Source organism: Dermacentor silvarum, chromosome 1 (assembly GCF_013339745.2).
Source record: "Dermacentor silvarum isolate Dsil-2018 chromosome 1, BIME_Dsil_1.4, whole genome shotgun sequence".
Classification (NCBI taxonomy): domain Eukaryota; kingdom Metazoa; phylum Arthropoda; class Arachnida; order Ixodida; family Ixodidae; genus Dermacentor; species Dermacentor silvarum.
The window spans coordinates 433,034,368-433,052,959 of record NC_051154.1 but is presented as its reverse complement, the minus strand read 5'-3'; the positions used below and the strand labels follow the sequence as shown (position 1 = coordinate 433,052,959).

Below are 18,592 nucleotides of genomic sequence, written 5' to 3'. Positions count from 1 at the left end.
GCCGCCTTCCCGCGCGAGCAAAGGGAAAGAGGGGGAGGGGAGCGAGCTCGCGGTAAAGCAATGCCACCTAAAGGAAATTCCAGTTTAGGTGGCGTTGGGTAAAGCGATCAAGCGCGCGAGAGAGTGCGGGGGGTAAGTTGGCGCTACGCGATTTCTTACACGCGTGTCGGCCGTGGCTGCGCATGCTGTATATATATATATATATATATATATATATATATATATATATATGTGTGTGTGTGTGTGTGTGTGTGTGTGTGTGTGTGTGTGTGTGTGTGTGTGTGTGTGTGTGTACAGGGGGTCCCAGTTAAGACGACCCATGCTTTAAACATATGGATCCCCTTGAGCGAACGAAACCATGTTTAGGTTGTCCACAACCACTCATTCAAAAGCAACCAGTCATTTTTGTTAGTGACCCTCAATAAGTTATTACTATTTATTAGCTAACTCATCAATTACTATGCTGATTCAAAAGTGGTCAATTAAGAAGTTTGCTTGAGGGCGCTGCTTTCTGGTGCAGGTGGGTGCGTAACCTCGTGGTATTTTTATTGTCTCGCGGGCTCTTTTTTCTTCAGCTTAAAAAAATTAAGGACATCAACTTTTTCTAACTTAACGCATCGCAGTTTGATGATTCTGATTATTGCCTACAACTTCTTAATCGACAGCTTGTTAATTAGAACAGCAAGTAACGAGTTCGCGAAACAGCCGTAATTAAAATTGAGTGCCAACAATGAAAACATTTATTGGCGGCTTCTGAACTGGATTGTGAACAATGTGTATTTACAGTAGTAATGATGCTTGGGCTAGTTTGCACAGAGTTTATCTTGATGCAATGACGCGAAAGAGACGAGGACACAACGACACACGAAAAGTACACCACAAGCGCTTGTTGTTTACCTTTCATGTGTCGTTGTGTCCTCGTTTTTTTGTACGCACCATTAAAAGATTAAATATGCACTTAATTTCTTCGGTGCCAAGTGATCCATCTTGTATTAACTACTCGGTCAATGTTAGCTGGGACACGATGTATATTAAGTGCGAATGCACTTCTTAAGCGATGATAAGTGGTTCTTGAGGAAAGGGAAAGGTTGACGCTATCTTCTGCAGCCCATGAGGGAGCACGGCTCAGCGCCAAAACTCTTAAGCGACCCCGACCCCAGCCGCCGCCTCTCCCCTCGCGCTGACAGCTCCCTCCTCGCCCGGTAACAGCCCCTCGTGTGCGTACTCTCCCCACCGCTCACCCCCTCTCCAACCACCTGGCGTGTTTCGCTCCGCCGTCACGTGTTGTGTGTGTGGCGCCGGCGCGTCAGTCGTGCTCTCTCGCTGCCGTCTCCTTCGCTCGGCTCTGCAGTTTAGTCGCGCGCGCCCCCTCATAGCATCACCCCGTGCTTCGCACTTCCTCATACTCCCCTTCGGGGAAATGCGGTGTTTTTTCTTTTCGTGATTTTCGGCAACTATCACAAAATAAATTCAAGGCCTAACAAATCATAAAAAATTGCTCCCCACAGTTGCTAGGTTTTCATTTTCCCTTTTGTATGCAACAAACATCTTCAATATTGTTTTTGTTGATGCCTAGAAATACGATTTCGCCATTACCATGTACGCAGTAGCTTTCGACGTAATTACGAGTACATTTCTCTTAATGACATATTCAAAAATAAGTATTGCGCCGTCTTGCTTAACGTATGGCCTAAGAATTCACACTATCACGAAAGATGCAACGGTGCGTTGTGGTTTGTAATCATGCCCCGTGTATGCGCACGCGTATACGCGCCCACTTGCCTTGGGCAGTTCGCCAAGGCCGTGAGTGTTGCGCACGCTTTGTGTGCCACGACTCCGCCAAGTACTCTGGTCTCTCATCTACTTCCTTGTTTATCAGATGTTCTACGCACTGCTGTAGACCACCGAGAGAAGGATTTTGTGCTCAAAATGTTTCAAATAGTGGCCGCGGGTACCTCTCGTGTGGCTTTTCAGAGGCGTCCGCAACTGGTCTGACAGGAAGCGTACGGATTGGAGCCGCTGCTCACCCGAGCCCGCTTGCCGCAGACTGCACAGGCGAATCAACAAGCTTTAATAACAGTGCTTGTGGCTCTCTCCACTCAGCACCTTGAAACAGTTGGACTGTATGCTGCAAGTGTTTCATCTATACCACCCCGGCGTTGCTAAAGCCCACAGTTTGGCTTCTGTGAAATGAAACAGCCGACGCTGGCACTCGTCAATGCGTTTGCTCTGTTCCCTTAACAATGTCCCGAACCCGCTCGCCCTCGGCGGGCGCAGCACGCCGTCGTTCTCTCTGCCTCCGTTGCTGCCCCTCTCCACAACAGGCCTTCGCTAGTGTTGCTCCCCTCCTCCTCTTCTCCAGGCGGCTAGCACAAATACAATGCACCATATGGGGTCGAAAGTGGATATTAAACAGTCACCTTCAGAAGCGGCTATTACGCGGCCGAATGGGGCAGCATAGTCGAAGACATGAAAAGAACTCAGCTGCGGGTTGCCAATTTGCAATGCTCGGTTTGTTCATAAATGTTGCCAACTTAAATCGATTGCTTTCATTTGACACCGACTTGTCTCGAGCGTTTGTAATGCTACGCAGTTTGTCGCGGTGCGCTGTATAATTTCACTTGTCGTTTGAGTCGTCAGCTGGCGCACATTGGTTTTCCCCTGCTTTGTGAGCTCAAAGGTGATCTACTCGTCGCACATGTAATGGTTTTAGGTTGTTAAGCTCATTCAATTGTGGATTAGCGAAGTCATGAACTGTTTCGATCTCGGATGACGGTGCACGTATGGCAAGGAAACGAAAAACTTTCTCTCCGTGCCACCTAAGATCCAAAGCTTTGATCACTGAGTGGAACACGAATGTTCCTAAGAGCTTCTCAGACTCATCTTCCTAAGAACATCTCTGCGAAACAGAATGTACATGACTGTTTACTTTCCGGACATAGTGCTTTTGTAGTCCTGTTTTTTTCTCTCTCGCTCCTTTACGTGCTGTTCCCGGTGACCTAATAATTGAGACTTTTTTCAAATAATCGTGCCATGAATGCATGTTCAAAGTCTTCCAAATGCCTAGATATACCGGATCGTTCATTTGCTACCAATAGCAGGAACATTCTTTGCGATAGAGTTAGTGAGAGCTTCGTTTGAATAGTTTGCGTGGCTTGGAATGTAACCGTAAACAAAATTAAATTCATTTAACAGTTGTTGAGCTAGAACATTTATGCACTGTGAAGAAGACGCGCCTCCGTCAAGCGGCATCGGCAACGCACGTACGGCCCGCTCTGCTCGCGCTGCTGGTCGCTGGTTTATTTGGAGACGGTGCCACTAGCTGCCTCGCCGTTCCTTGAACTCGTAGCATCCTTGAAGGACAACGCCAATAAACACCTTCGCAATTGCTGGAGGTGCTGGGTATAAAAAAAATTCCGCCTGGCTCTTTTGCCCTTGTCCCAGTCGTCTGCGGTGCGTCACCGATGATACCGTCTTGTTTACACCATCTGACATCTTTTGTGAGCCGCAAAGCCGTTCCACTGCCTTTTGCAACGCTTGACATCGCCGCCGGCATCAGCAATATTTTTGTGTGCAATCCACTTTCTACGTCTGTTGCGTTGCTTGTCGGCGAATGTCTCGGCCGCGTGGAACACCTTGACTCTTCGTTCTTTGTTACCGTGCCAAACGAATCTTTCCAACTTGACTCCAATGAACTCCTCGCCCTTTCAACGCTTGGAGAGTCGTCGAGTGACATGTTCTCCAGTTCCATCGCCACTACACTTACCCCTGCCGAACACTCCGAGCTCCTTCAGCTACTACACCACTTTCGAAATTCCTTCGATGTTTCTCAGCCGCAACTGGGCCGAACGTCGGAAGGGCAGCACTACATTGACACCGGCTTACATCAGCCGTTGCGTCAACGACCGTACCACGTCTCTGCCGACGAGCGTCGCGTCATTAAAGGGACACTAAAGGCAAATACTAAGTCAACATGGAATGTTAAAATAGATCACAGAAACATCGAAATGGTTGTTTCATGCCAAGAAAAGATTTATTTTATGAGAAAATTGCGTCTAAAGCGTCGGCGTAGCCCTAGCGCCATTCAAATCGCCCCCCTCCCAAGCGAGGAGTAGTGACGTCACGGTCTCATAGTGACGTTGTGCTGCTGGTGAGTAAAACGCCGCCCACAGACAGCGCTATGGCTTTTTTGTGGAAAACGCAGACGCGCGGCAAGAAACAGAGCCAAGACAGAGCCGACAGCAGCACGAAAGCGGAGCGAAAGCGTGCCGATCGTACACTCACAACGACACATTGGCTCGCGATGCTGGGCTCTATTTAAGCTCTGATGAGCGTGACATGCGGCTGAGGGCTCGCACTGCCAAGCCCTGCCGGCGTCGTTGCGTACTACGACGGCGACCTCGACACTGGCTCTTCCGAGCGCTAAAGCAGCGAGGACTCCAGCCATGCGACGTCGGGCGACGAAGCTGAATGTGCCGTCGTGCGGACCGTTCGGGCATCCCACGACATCACATATGGACGTGGCATTCTCTGCTGCTTGCAATTTCAAGTGCGAGTTTAGGGAGCCAGTAACAACTGCGCAGCACTACACGATAACGGAACTACTGAAACTCGAAAGCGCGCGGCGCATAGTCGAGCGAAAACGAAACCTTTACACCACCCGTGTCGCTATCAAGGGTAAAGCCAAAAGGGTTTTTTTTTCTACGAATCTAATACAAGTAGAGAAGTAGCATATGCCTCCATCTTATAACCCAAAGATATTATCTTTTTAATCCGAGTGGTTGAGTACTAGTGAGATAATTTTTTTTTTGAGGAGTGCCTTCGTCATCGGATAAGTACCTGAATGTCCCTGGGGAGTCTCTTATCGTGTCCTGCATTTACCTCAATTTCTCGATTACTAGGCTCTGCTCGCAATTATATTGACGCCTTAGACGTTCTAGAGCAATACTCTATCACTTTAGCTTGACTTTTTATTTGGGTTTAGTGTCCCCTTAACGACCAAGTCGACGATATGCTACGCCGTGGCGTTATTCAACCATCTCACAGCCCCTGGTCATCTCCTGTCGTTCTCGTTCACAAGAAGGACGGGTCTAATCTCTTTTGCGTTGACTATACCATCGATAAAATAAGGTCAAGCACAAGGACGTCTATCCTTTGCCGTGCATCGACGACGCATTGTACACCACTGTGTAGGGGAATCCTTGAACACGTAGTGTCCAGCGACCTAGACGACCCGTACGTGGTATCCTTTAGTGTCGAGAGCCAACAGAGAGCGTGATGGTCCGTGGTAACAGTGAAAGGTCGACCGTATAAGTACGGCCGAAATTTGCTCACTGCCCATACGAGTGCGAGGCACTCGCATGGGCAGTGAGCATGCCTTTCATGCCTTTCAGAATGCCTTTCAGAATGTGCCTCACTTTGTCAGCCTCGGGCATACTGTAATCGAAGCGGCGCCAAATAACTAGGACACCAAGGATGTACGCAACGTACGACTCGGTAGCTGTCTGAGCCCGAGAGGATAGGTTTTTCGCAGCGGCGCACTTGCGACCAGCGAACTTGCCGAAGAGATCGCTAAGTGTTTGCTTGCATACGTCCCAGCTGGTGAGCTCTTCCTCATGTGTGTCATACCAGGTGCCTGCTGGTCCCTGGAGGCAGAAGAGAAGATTTGCGTGCATCACTGTCGTGTTCCATAGGTTGTGTGCAGCGACTCGTTCGTATATGCCAAGCCATTCTTCGATGTGCACTTTGTCGGTGCCGTTACCAGAGAAGGTACCGGGGTCGCGCCGTTGCGTCAAGACGACTGACAGTTGCGGCGTCGCGGACGCTGACGCCCCGGATGCGCCGGGCGCTGACGCCGTGCTTCACCCAGCGGCCTGGTCGTCTGTCAGCATGGTAGAACGGCCGAGGACAAGCCCGCTCCGGAGTTCCGTCTTGTGCAATACCCAGCGCCTCCGCCAGAAATTAAACGGGCAAAGATATCACGAGAAATGGGACCGTGTGTACTTTGCAGAAGATATGGCCGGTACAACCAGTATGGCGAGACGTTAGATTAGCCCCACTACACCATCTGTTTCGTCTTGTAGATAATCGTATGCTTTGTCCTACTCGTGGCACCGTGAATATATATATATATATATATATATATATATGGGTGGGGAGTGGAAAGCTGGTCCCCGCTCCCCCAGAAAAATAAAAATTTTCCGCCTATGGCTCCATTAATCTCATCTTGACATAACGTCCACTCTGTCTATGCAGGGTGTTTCACTTGGGCCAAACTTACAAAATATGCAAATGCCACGTAGCTGGACCGAAGCAAGGAAATGTTGTTTGCGGTCGCTTGGAGATACTCAGGTTACTTTTTGTATTACGCCTAATTACATATTAAGTCTTCATTAATAAATTATCAACTTCTCAATTATAATTAGACGAAAAGTGTCAATCATAAAATTGTAGAACATGAGAAAGTCCCGATACAGCTTGCCGTGTCTCAATACGTGCTACATAAAAGTGTTTTTCCGAGCGCGAAAAAAGCCCGCGAATACACGCAAAGTGCCTCGAGCTGGCAGTCGCGCGGCAATTTTGTGTGTATATGCGGGCTTTTTTCACGCTCGGAAAAACACTTTTTTTAATTATAATTATCTCCGGTGCCACGTGTGAGAGTGAAAACATAATTTTTTTCAGTGAGCTCCGCGAAGTAGTGCATGTGCTCTGACGAAGCAAATTGCTTAGCTCCTATCGATGGTTCAATGTCTGAAACATGCCACGTGTAGCATGTGTCCAAAAACCTAAGGAAAATGTGTTACTAAGTTTTGATATAGTACAGCTAACACTTTTAAAGAGATTTTCACCACGAAGCAGCAACCTACTTCACTGGCGACCTGCGCGCTCACATAAAAAAACAAAGAAAAGAAAAAAAAACAAAGAAAAAACATTATTGCGAGTTACTTCCTGGTTTAGGTGGATCGCGACCCATGTACGCATTACTGCGCGTGCCCGGGCCGTAAATTCGATTGTAGTATAAATCATAAAAGAGACAAAAGTATAGACAACATCTGTATATTTATTTAGAAATAAGAATACAAGTAGCGCCAAACTGACGAGCACCCTGGCCGTTTCTATAACCCCGCACCGTACATGCCCTTCTGTTGTCAGACCATTGTGGCAGCAGACGAACGATGAACACGTTTTCTTTCCACAAGTCACGGTCTCTTCGGTTTTTGATGCACCGTCCGGCAACGGCGGCATTCTGTAAACGAAGTTTCGAACGATGAAGGCGATATGTTTACGCCGGAGGTTAGGTCTCCGCGAAAGGGCCGCCGCTCGGTGATAACCGCACTGCGGTATTTTTTTCAGCTTTCATGCGTAGAATAGAAATAGAAGTTCAGATTCTTGTCGGCATGCTTATTTACGACATGATGAGCGTCAAGACAGAAGCGATGCAGTGTTCTCTTCACTTTGTACACCCATGGCGCTAACGCGGTAAACGGGGAGCGGGCAGTCGGGCAAGCCCGTTCCCTCGACGTACACACTTTTCCCGTAGTGCAACATGCGCTCGCGGGGCACTGTGGGATTTCTTGGGAGAGATCTGTTGTGACCGCCTGTGGGTCGCGTCGGACGTTCCGAAAGTTCCCGAAAAGTCCGTGTCTATGTTGTCAAAGAAATTCCCGATTAAAGAGTTGCTTCTCTACGTGTAGTACTTCCGGGTCTAGTTTGAACGAGTTCCAAGTACCTCGTCTTTCCCGCAGTAACGGTTTTATGTGCCCGCCTATGCTGTTTCGCTTACTATATTGTTGAACTTGATCAATGATATTGATTTGCCCTGTGATTCCCTACATGCGCATGCGACGGAAGTCCAGGAAGCTGTCACTGACTTTGATGATCATCGCGAATAATTTCTACCGAAATTTCTTTGCTTTCCCACCGTGAAGCTTCTCAACAGGAAACAGGTTGCTCACGTGACCCGCGATTTAGTTTATTCACCAGGTCGTGCCGTGTATAACATTAATGCGAACATTCTTGGCGAATTCAACACAGTATTGTGCAACGGCTATCTGGCGACAATCTGACCACTATCTGGCCGTGATCGTGGGCTGCTCCCGAAGATAGTTCACTCTAGAAGTGCGCGCCGATCCCGAAGGTAGTGCTGTCTATGTGCCACTAGGTGCGTCCCACTGGGATGTGTGCCGCTCTTGAATTACCCTCTTTGACGCCAACTTGGGTCACTGGGTAATGTGGGCCGTTCCCGTGGGTATGTGCAACTGGGTGGATGCCCCAGAGGCTACTGTATATGTGCCGCTCTTTAATGTACTTCTTCCACGCCAGCTTCCCGTGTTGCAGAACTAGGCCGCAAATCGAGTCTGCGCAAGTTCCGTCGTTTCACGCGTAGGCCTCCTCGCATCAAAGCTGTCTCAGTGAACAGGTGTTTCACTGGTGGCTGGGAAAGAACGGGAGTGAGAGGGCGCACACACTTGCTGCTCGCTCTGCTCAAACCGGAAGCGGGCTCGGCATTTGGTGTCTGGCTTCAAAGCAACGCGGCAGTCTACGCCGTGTTGCCGCCATGCGTGTTGCAGTTCTTCGATGGACAAATAACTGCTGTCAGTGCGACACACCATCAGTCACTCTCCGTATTATGCAGTCCAAACATAGCGCACTCTAAAATTGTGAGCCGATCCTGGAGGGCACTGGGTACGCGCCACCCTTCAATGAGCCCCTTTTACGTCAACTTGGTTCACTGGGTATCACAGCAACAACAAACAGCACCATGCGCTCCACTCCGCATCATTTCGCAACGCTTCACAATAACATTACCCTTTAGCTTATTAACAGTTATATTATTCGTAAGAACCATTCTCTACCAAACCGTGAACGCGTTGTATTACGCAGGTGTCAACTGGAGTCGAGACTGCTTATTATTTTCTGCTTGTGCCATCCCTGGTCCCTGCTCAGATAAGGCTTTCCTTTTTTTCAGGAAGCAGACTTTCTTTGCATGGCTGTTGTGTTATGCATGTTGCCATTCTGTATACTGTAGTCCTCGGGAAAAGGAACTGACCTAAGTAATTGGCACACGGAGTGGTGATCTCACAATAGGTGGCTCTGCAGGTCACCAGCATGCCGATAATGAGAGCACCGACTCCGAGACCTTTTCACTCTTGTAGGGTGGTTCAGGGGGCAGTTTACTTGTCTCACTCGGAAATCTTAAGAGAAAAAGGAAACATGATTGCAAGCCTTAATTGCCCACCGAATGATACGTATCCCTACAAAGTACGACTCAAGAGTGAAAACTGTTCTTCATTTTGCCTATTGGGCGCATTTTTGACCAGCGACGGCGCTTGTTCCCGTATGAACGTTCCAGTGACCTGTCAGTTGCGCATATGTTCTTCTTTCTTCTTAAGAAATGCACCACCGATGTTCTCGTAATATTGAACGTTTCATGAAGTCATGTAAAATGCGAACTTATGCATGGTGGTTTTCGGTCCGAGTTCCGTTCAAACAGGGGCGTGATCACCTCGACCTAGCCTCTGCGTGCTACGAACAGTTTCTTGTGTTAATTGGTCACCATTTCTGTACACTTGGAGTTCCAAAAGCAACAAACTCTTATAGCTACCCCACATTAGCATTTATAGATAACTAGATAGAGGTGTTTCCGGAAGAAGGTATTTAACAATCGGAAGCTATTTTTGCTTCCTTGAACTATTTCACCTTATCTCCGCAACTTCTGCCACAGTCGATGCCATAGTACCCAAGTATAATTTTTCAGCCTGCTTTATAATCTATTCTGGGTGATGTATAACTTGAAGTATTTATGTCCAGCCTAAAAGACCCTCAACATGGCGCGACGTTTCCGCTCTGTGTGTCACTGAGGGGAACAACTGGTAGCACTCGTCCCGACTACTACTATACGAATACTCCGCACTTAAACCCTTGTTCACAAATGGACCTCGACTCAGAGCTCTTACTCGACTCCGTGATGATATGAGCATACCATTTAAAACGGGCTAGGGAAACATGTCGCCACTCTTCTTTCATTTATAACCATTGTGGTGTATCCCTCATCGGCGTTGTGCTCCACCGACCGAAGCACAACGTCGCCCCTCGACCATAGAACGTACTGCGACTCAATGACCCTTCTGGGCGGTTCCAGCGACCGAGAACTTGCTCTAAAAGCATTCCTACACTTTAGTGTAATGAAGTAGACGTCGGTACCTACTATTACACAGCGTTAATTTTGCCCTGTAACAACACGTTCGTTCACGAATCGCCGTGGAGTGACGTTGAAGTGACCACCTTAGTCAAGTGGTAGCTCTACCATCTGTCTGTTCTTTAGTCGAGGTAGAGTGTCGAGCCGTCCTGTAGACCACGGTGGCCCCCCAGCATGTGACTCACCGAGGTCTCGGACGATGCACCAGTCGCAGCACTCGCACTTGTTCTCGAATGGCGGAGCCCCAGTCAGGCACCAAGTGTCGTTGATCGGTCCGCACACGATCTTGGAGCAGGACTCTTCCGAGCACTTCATGAAGTCATCTGGCTTTCAAGGAGCGATGACAACAACCCACGATTGCTCAGGTTGACGGCATCTTCCTTCCACTGCCTTTTTTTATTCTCCTTTATAAAAAGCTCAAACGTGCGCTTGGCTTCCTGCGTTGCACGAGCGCTCAGATCTTTTTTTCCTCGTTTAAGAGTGATCTCGTTTTTTTCTTTCTCTTGAGAGCGTTCTCTTGCTTTTGACTTGATGTTTATTTTGTTTAATGACCGAACGACTGGCGTAATCGGCTACGTAATAATAACAATAATAATAATAATCAGAAGAAGAAGGAAGAGGATGAAGACGTAAAAGGGGAAGTAAAATAGGAAGAAGCACAGGGACAAGTAAATGCAAAACCCGCCATCGTTTAATACTGCATAAAGCGTTTTCCTTTGTCCAAAAGTTAAGTACGATCGAAACCTGCTTCCCATCTTGCCTTTCTTTGCCTTTACTTGCCTTTCATCATCATCATCATAATTATCCCCCTATTTATGTCAATTGCTGGACGAAAGCCGCTCGCATCGAAATCCAATTGCTCCTGTCTTGCGCTAGCTGACTCCATCTTATGCCTGTCAATTTCCTTACGCCTGTAAATTTCCTGAAAAGGTGTGTTGAGCGTACACGAGCTCGCCACTGTGCGCACGAAATTGCAAGTTTGTAAGGGATACGAGGTAAGAGAAAATTAAGTGGAACCACCCTGAACACGAACTGTCCAAGATTTGCGTAGCACCATGTGGCGGTCGGCGTGGTGCGAAATGTGTTATGCATGACAATGATGTGTGGGGGGTTTCGCTGATGTAGAATATGCGTTATTTATTTACATATGCATGAGGAGTACGAGCAGAGAGATGCACATATTTACATTGCCGAACATATACATTCCGTACCACGCCGATCCCCATATAATGCTATGCATATCTACGACAGTTCCTGCTCAGGGAGCTATAGCTCCGCTTAAGTTATGCCCGGCATAACAACGAGTTCATGCCGTCATAGGCATCGGAGGGGGGATGGCTGTGCGTGCATGCGTAAATAATGCACGAGTGTGTATCCTCTCGTTTTAGGTCCCCTTTATTCATCTTCCATCCTCACTGGTCGGGTGTTTAACAAGGCGTTCCATACTGCTTGCAATCCCTCTTTTAGTATAGGCTTAGGCGTTTCTGGTCTAAGTTTAACGCCTCCTTTCTACGTACGGCATATGGGGAACGGCGAAAGTGGACGTGGGCGTAGAACGAATTGCGCCGGCGCGCCTATGGTTAACATGGACAATGAGTCGTTTAACACTTTACTCCGCATGTCAGCTATGAACCACGCACACAAAAGGCTTAAACTTCGTATTCGCGCCCTGTATTAGGAAATACGCTTTCTGGCTTCACATGGAATTTTTTCGACTGACTCGCTATATAATGCTACACATTAAAATTACTTTGATAAATGATAGTATGCAAGGACACCCGTGACGCATGCAGTTCAGCTGTCGAGGCGACACAATCATCCCAATCTAAGTAAGCTATCGCGTATACCGGCCTGTATTTTTTGTCTTTCGTTATCTTTTGTGGTGTACTTGCTTTGTGTTGTGAAGTTACAATATAGATGCTGCTGTTGTCAGGCTGCCGATGTTAACTGTTTGTTTAGGGCGTATGTGGGACCCGTCAGGCTTATTTATAGTGTTTTGACAGCTGTCATGATTCTTATTTATTCACTGTTGTAAGCAAAACTGACTTTGATTTCGTCTTGTCCCGACATCGTGCAGCCCGGCGAGCGTAATGCGGGAGCGTTGAGCATTGGTCAAAGCTCCGCGGCGATTTATACTGCGGGTGGGTAACGCTGGGAGGAGATGTGTATAGCGGCACCACCCCACTCGCTCCGCAGATGTTTACAGCCAGTGCCCCGAATAGTATTGCCAATGAAGCTGATAACCGGAAATTGCACTTTCATAGAAACTTTCGAATGTCGGAACAAAACATAGCTAAGGTTTAAGCTTTCTCGCAAATTTACTGCAAAACAGGTGTAGCCACAATGCGGGGTGACACAGTCGTACTTTTTTCAAGCGCCAGACGGTCCGAAAGCATGGTTACAAAGTCTGTGCCAACATAAAGCCACGAACTTCCGCAAACATCGATCGTCCAGCATTTGAGGTGACAGTATGCATGGAAGAAAAGGCGGTGCATAGAAATTAGTTTTCTTTTTATTGCGATAGCCACTATATGGACACCCCAGTGGCATTTATGTCGTCGGCATCGCCATCACAGTGATGTTCCGTATAAAGTCCAAGGGCGATATAAAAATTTCCGGCTACGCCACTCGCGGGAAGATGTTAGGCTGGCGACGGTCGGTCGCTCGCTATAGTTTGGATGCTGTAACCGAGTCCTTCCTTGTTGCTACGTAATGTGTGTGCGTGCGTGCGCGCGCGCGTGCGTGTGTGTGTGTGCGTGTGTGTGTGTATGCGTGCGTGCGTGCGCGCGTGCGTGTGTGTGTGTGTGTCGTTTCCTTGCAGTCGGAGGCGTCCTTTGGGAGAGCCACTCGTTTTCCGCTTCGTTGGTTTATCGAATAATTGCTGTACAGTCTTGAAAATGTGTTTATGTTAAGAGCGCCTCGCCGGCCGTGTTTTCAGGAAACCTAACGCTCGGACATGCTCACTCTTGAGGCGGTTCGTCCTCCAGGAAGGCACGTCGCCGCAGAAGCGCGGGCTCTTGAGGCGCCTCGCCGTAGCGGGGCTGCCGAAGGTGTACACCAGGATGACCGCCACGGCGAGTGCGATGAACGCCACGGAGCACGCCAGGAACAGCAACACCGACGGCTGCAGAAAAGAGGAGAGCACTCTGAACGGCAAGAGCCTCGGATTCAATATTATCATCAGTCTATATTGATGTCCACTGCAGGACGAAGGCCTCTCCCTGCGATCTCCAATTACCCCTGTCTTCCGATAGCTTATTCCAACTTGCACCTGCAAATTTCCTAACTTCATCACCCCGTTTAGTTTTCTGCCGTTCTCGACTGCGCTTCCCTTCTCTTGGTACCCATTCTGTAATTCTAATTGTCCACCGGTTACCCATCCTACGCATTACATGGCCTGCCCAGCTCAATTTTTTTTTCTCTCAGTGTCAATTGGAATATCTGTTCTCCCCGTTATCTCTCTGATCCACACCGCTCTCTTCCTGCCTCTTAACGTTAGGCATAACATTTTTCGTTCCATCGCTCTTCGTGCGGTCCTTAACTTGTTCTCGAGCTTCTTTGTTAACCTCCAAGTTTCTACCCCATATGCTAGCACCGGTAGAATGCAATGGTTGTACACTTTTGATTTCAACGACAGTGGTAAACTCCCAGACAGGATTTGCCAATGCCTGTCGTATGCACGCCAACCCAAATTTATTCTTCTGTAAGTTTCCTTCTCCTGATCAGGGTCCCCTGTGAGTAATTGACCTAGATCAACCTTTACAGACTCTAGAGGCTGACTGGCGATCCTGAATTCTTGTTCCCTTGCCAGGCTATTGAGCATCTTCTTTGTCTTATGCATATTATTGTTATAATAATCTGAATATATACCCACGGCAATATGGCGAAAATCTGTGAGAGCCGGCACGAGGACACCAGAAGAGACAGTGAACATTTAGTGTACGTGGCGTGCGTGCGTGCGCGTGTGCGTGTATGTTCCACCCCCCCCCCCCTTTCAGTATCAGAATCGGTTTTATTATGCTGATTACAACGATTACAGCATGTTAGTATACAGAAGGAGGTCCTGAAGTCAAAGACCGTCCCATTGCATACAACCTTTCCGCAATACCTAATGCTTGACAACAATGAACGATAAAATGAGCTCACCTTCCTCTTCCGTGGCTCTGCCTCCGCTGTGGGCTGCTGTGCCCCATGGGCGGGATCGGCCGGCTTGGCCGCCCCTTGCCTTGAGTCAGGGGCTTCCTTCGCACGGAAACAGTGGTCGGCGTTAGAAGCGAGGCAAGCAGCAGTATGCCATGGCGCTAATGGCGAAACTCAGAGAAACTCAGCGTGTGGTGCACGGTGTTCTCCCGTGAAGGGCACACCTGTCTAAAGGTAAAGTGCTCTCTTAAAATGGTGGGAAACAAATTAATATAGTTGGATCAGTTGATAGAGTGACATCTCACGTTGATTCCTGGCCCTCGATCGGCTGCACCATTCACTATCTCAACTGTCAAACCACGATTTTTCCTCCCCAGACAACGGGCGTTCTAATGAAAACGTTCACCGACGTTTGCAATACTCTCTAAAGCGAAATTTGAATGAAGCTATACACGTGTTTTGATTTCGCGATATATTGACTGGCGCAGACTATCTGTCTCGTGCGGCACGTTGCAAACGGAGCTAAGTGTAGCACGACGGCCTCGCTAATCGGGAGAACGCGAGAGGAAGCGCGTGGGTGACGCGTAGGAGCGGTTCACATCAGCCGCCGCAGACGACCACCGCTCATGCAGGGCTTTGTTTCCATACAGGCGACGCGCGCTACTCTGGCACCATCTAGTAGCCATCGTCGCCCCAAAGCACCTCGTTCGCGGCACTACGCTTTTCTTCTCACGCTTTCGCCATACCCTCCTCCGCTTTCCACCTCGTGTTTCCGCTGCACCCTCCTCCTCACGCTCTCTTCGCTCTCGCCGCTTTTTTTTTCATCCTCCGCTGTTTCTCCAATGGAAGCTTAAATGGCCAGGGGCAATGTTATGCGAATTATTAAAATGCTCCCGAAGTGTAACATTTAAACATCTATATTGCAATATATTGGTTTACACAGGACAGCGGTTAAATACAAACGACCCCTTTGCAACAAGGGACAAACGGGTTCTTGTGTTTTGTTTCCCAGACTGTCCCGAGCATCTGACAGCTATAGCACGGCATAAGCTGGAAAGCTTGTAAGGTGCCGTAAGGACGACGCTGATGTCGGTGCTATTTGCACCATTTTACAGCGAAGCGGTTAGCCTTTGGTTGGTCGGGATTTTTCGTGGGCCCTTTCTGTGCTCGATGACAATGATTTAATGGCATTCCCTTTGAATCTGGTCGGTGACGAACAGTCACCTCGCCTGCTTGATTTAATCAGGTATGCTGTACATATGTCGCTACGATCTCTTCGCTTAGTTTCTTCCTCCAATGCTCTCAACGTATCTTGCTTATCTCGACTGCTGACCGGTTGATGCTTCCGTCCACTTTAAATCCAAGCGCACATAGCCTCGGATTCCTAGTGCCAGTCAGCAGTGTGTTTTTTTACGACCTGTACGATGATTCTTCAAATTAAAAAGGACACGGCTTAACAAAGCAGGAATTCACACTTGTCGTGGAGCCCGTATCTCGTAAGGATTAGTAGTTGACTGTACGATTGTTCCCCCTTTTTTTTCTTTATCAATTTACATTTTATTAAGAGCCTCTACTACGTACGTCTGGATAACAAAGTAGAGTTCTGCGGCGCAGTACGGAATGGCAAACAGGTATCACGTGGAGCCCACGTTACGTAAGTGAGAGCAAACGCCACAAGCATCCCCGTGTAAGCTGTTATGTTGAGGCGCGCGGTGGTGCTTTCTCTTGCGTTTTAACGCGCGTACATGGTACTCCTTGAAAAATGCGAGAAAGGGCAAACGGCGATTTGTAATAAATCGTATTCCACAACAATAACAGACAACAGAATATTTCACAACAAAATATCCGATCTGATATATACGACTGGTACAGTATAACCACAACCACACCCAACAAAGTTCCACAATTTTGAACCTTTTCGTCGACATCAACGTAAGCCTACTTTTGTCTTAAAAAGGTGTGAATGCGAGCTAATTGGTACGAAGGGGTCTCTCAGTGACTTCCAATTGCTCTTGTCTTGCGCTAGTTGACTCCATCTTGTGCCTGCAAATTTCATCATTTCTTCAGGACACCTAATTGTCTGCCGTCCTCAACTGCGATTCCCTTGCCTTGGCACCCTTTTTGTAACTCTAATGATCCTCCGGTTATCCGCCCTACGCATTAACTGGACTGCCGAACTCCGTTTAGTCCTCCTAATGACAACTAGAATATCGGTTAACCCCGCCGGTTGCTCTCTAATCCACATCGCTGTCTTCCTGTCAAAGCTACGAATATCATATTTCACCCATCGCTTCCCACATTGCCCGGTCCTTTACTTCTCGAGTTTCTTTGTTAACCTCCAAGTTTCTACCTCATGTCCTAGTGCCGGCAAAATGTATCGATTGTTCATTTTCCTTTCAATTATAGCGGTAAGCTACCGGTTATGACTTGGTAATGCCTGCCGCATGCGCTTCAACCCATTTTTATTATTCTGTAGATCTTCTGCTGATGACCCAGGTCCCTTGATTGTAATTAGCTTATATTACCGAACGATTTCTCCGGTTCTAGAGACTGACTCCCAATCACAAATACTCATTATCTTGCTATAGGCTATTGAACATTCACTTAATCTTGGGCATATTTTTGTTCAGACCTCCTCTTGGTCTGTGCAGGTCGTAGTCATTTGTTTCAAGTCACCTACAGCATGTTCAGGTAGTCAGCACCCGAAAATCGGGCCGAACTGGTCACCACTGACCATATTTAACTGTAGCCCAAGACAGACGGGTCACAAGCAGAACGGGGACACACACCGCGTGTGTGGTCCCCGTTGATCTGCTTGTGATCTGCATTTTTCTTTTTTTTTTGCGCCATAGTTAAGTACGTTAAACAGGCAGGAAAACCAAGTTTCCGACACGGCGTCCGACGGCTTTGTTTCCCGGATGACGGTTGCAGCCTGTTCAATAAACTTGCCATACCGGAATCTAAGTAATGCACCGAACTATCTCGGATACAACAGCGAGTATTTGCACCGGCTACAAGTTTCGCGCATGAATCTGTGTCTCCGCTTCAAACGCATACATTTTTTGCTTTATATGCATCTGTCGCTAAGCTGAACTTTCGAAGTGTCTTTTCCCAGCCCCAGTGCGCCTTTAGCGCGCCGTATACGCTCAAGCGGCCACCACATTTAACGTATTTCCGACGCCGTACCGTCACCCGGCGTCTGCGCGTCAATATTGCATTGCGCATTCATCGCGCTGTACAATACCGACCCATGTGCATCCAGCGTGGTAGCAGACTAAGACGGGTGCACCGCAGTGCGCGCTTCAGCTACGATACCTGCGTACTTCATTGCGCGCAGTTCAGGGGGGTGCACCGACCCCGGGCGACGCCGCTCCCAAAGCGCGTCGGAGGTTACACGCTATATACATGCGATCCTGAATTCTTGTTCCCTTGCCAGGCTATTCAGCATCTTCTTTGTCTTATGCATATTAATGTGATAATAATCTGAATATACATGTGGTTACCGCTTTAAAGGTGGCACGAACGCAACTGAGACGCTTCGCCGTCACCTTTCCTCTCCCTTATCGCGACGGCGTCGGGGTCGGCTGCTTGGGCTCCGGTCCAGCGCCGCTCTCCTCGGCCTCCCGGAGAACTGGACGACTGGCCCTCTGCGAACGGGTTGGAGAAGGAGAAGAATCAGCGACTAGAGAGTAAACGCGGTTGGTGCGGCGCTGTATTGTTACACTGCTCTATTAAAGTTCACCGAACTGTCAAGGCTCTCCATGCGAATAAAAGCGAAAGTATGCTCCCAGCCGCCATTAGGAGAAGCCTATTCGGCGTCAATCAATTAAGAGGTAGGAAACCTGGGGTGCTATGCAGGATGCGCCGAGTTTCTCGTTCACCCGAGTTTTACCCGAGTTTGCTCGATGGCAGTCAGTGAATGAAGATAGCAAGGAACGTTCGATAACAGCAGGCAAAAAGAAATGTCGAGATAAAGCCGCGTATGACAACATGAGCGCACCCTGCGCGGCACAGTGCTGCCGGGCTTCAAGCACAGAGGACTGCGCAACAAAACGCGCCAGCGCCGCGTATTGTTATCAACGTATTATCGCAATTTAGCAATACTGTCACTGTCCCGCTGTCTATCTGCACACTTGCCGTGAGCCGCTTGCCACGCCTTTCTCGGGCGCGTCAAGGGCGTGCCTCCTTTTTCGAGCATTATCTTTCTATCCTACGTCGAATGCGAACAGGGCACATGCGGTGCATTCTTGCACC

General features: G+C 48.4%; 1 protein-coding gene across 1 annotated transcript in view; it reads right to left on the bottom strand.

Moving 5' to 3' along the window:
- Window positions 1-1,960: 1,960 nt before the first annotated feature.
- LOC119437697 (uncharacterized) overlaps window positions 1,961-18,592 on the bottom strand; it is a 96,633-nt gene continuing 80,001 nt past the window's right edge. The window contains exons 11-14 of the mRNA XM_049664154.1: window positions 14,345-14,440; window positions 13,163-13,322; window positions 10,384-10,521; window positions 1,961-2,047 (exon numbers count right to left, since the gene is read on the bottom strand). Coding sequence (XP_049520111.1) covers window positions 1,971-2,047; window positions 10,384-10,521; window positions 13,163-13,322; window positions 14,345-14,440 — 471 coding nt within the window. The 3' untranslated portion in view covers window positions 1,961-1,970. The remainder of the gene's footprint in view (window positions 2,048-10,383; window positions 10,522-13,162; window positions 13,323-14,344; window positions 14,441-18,592) is intronic.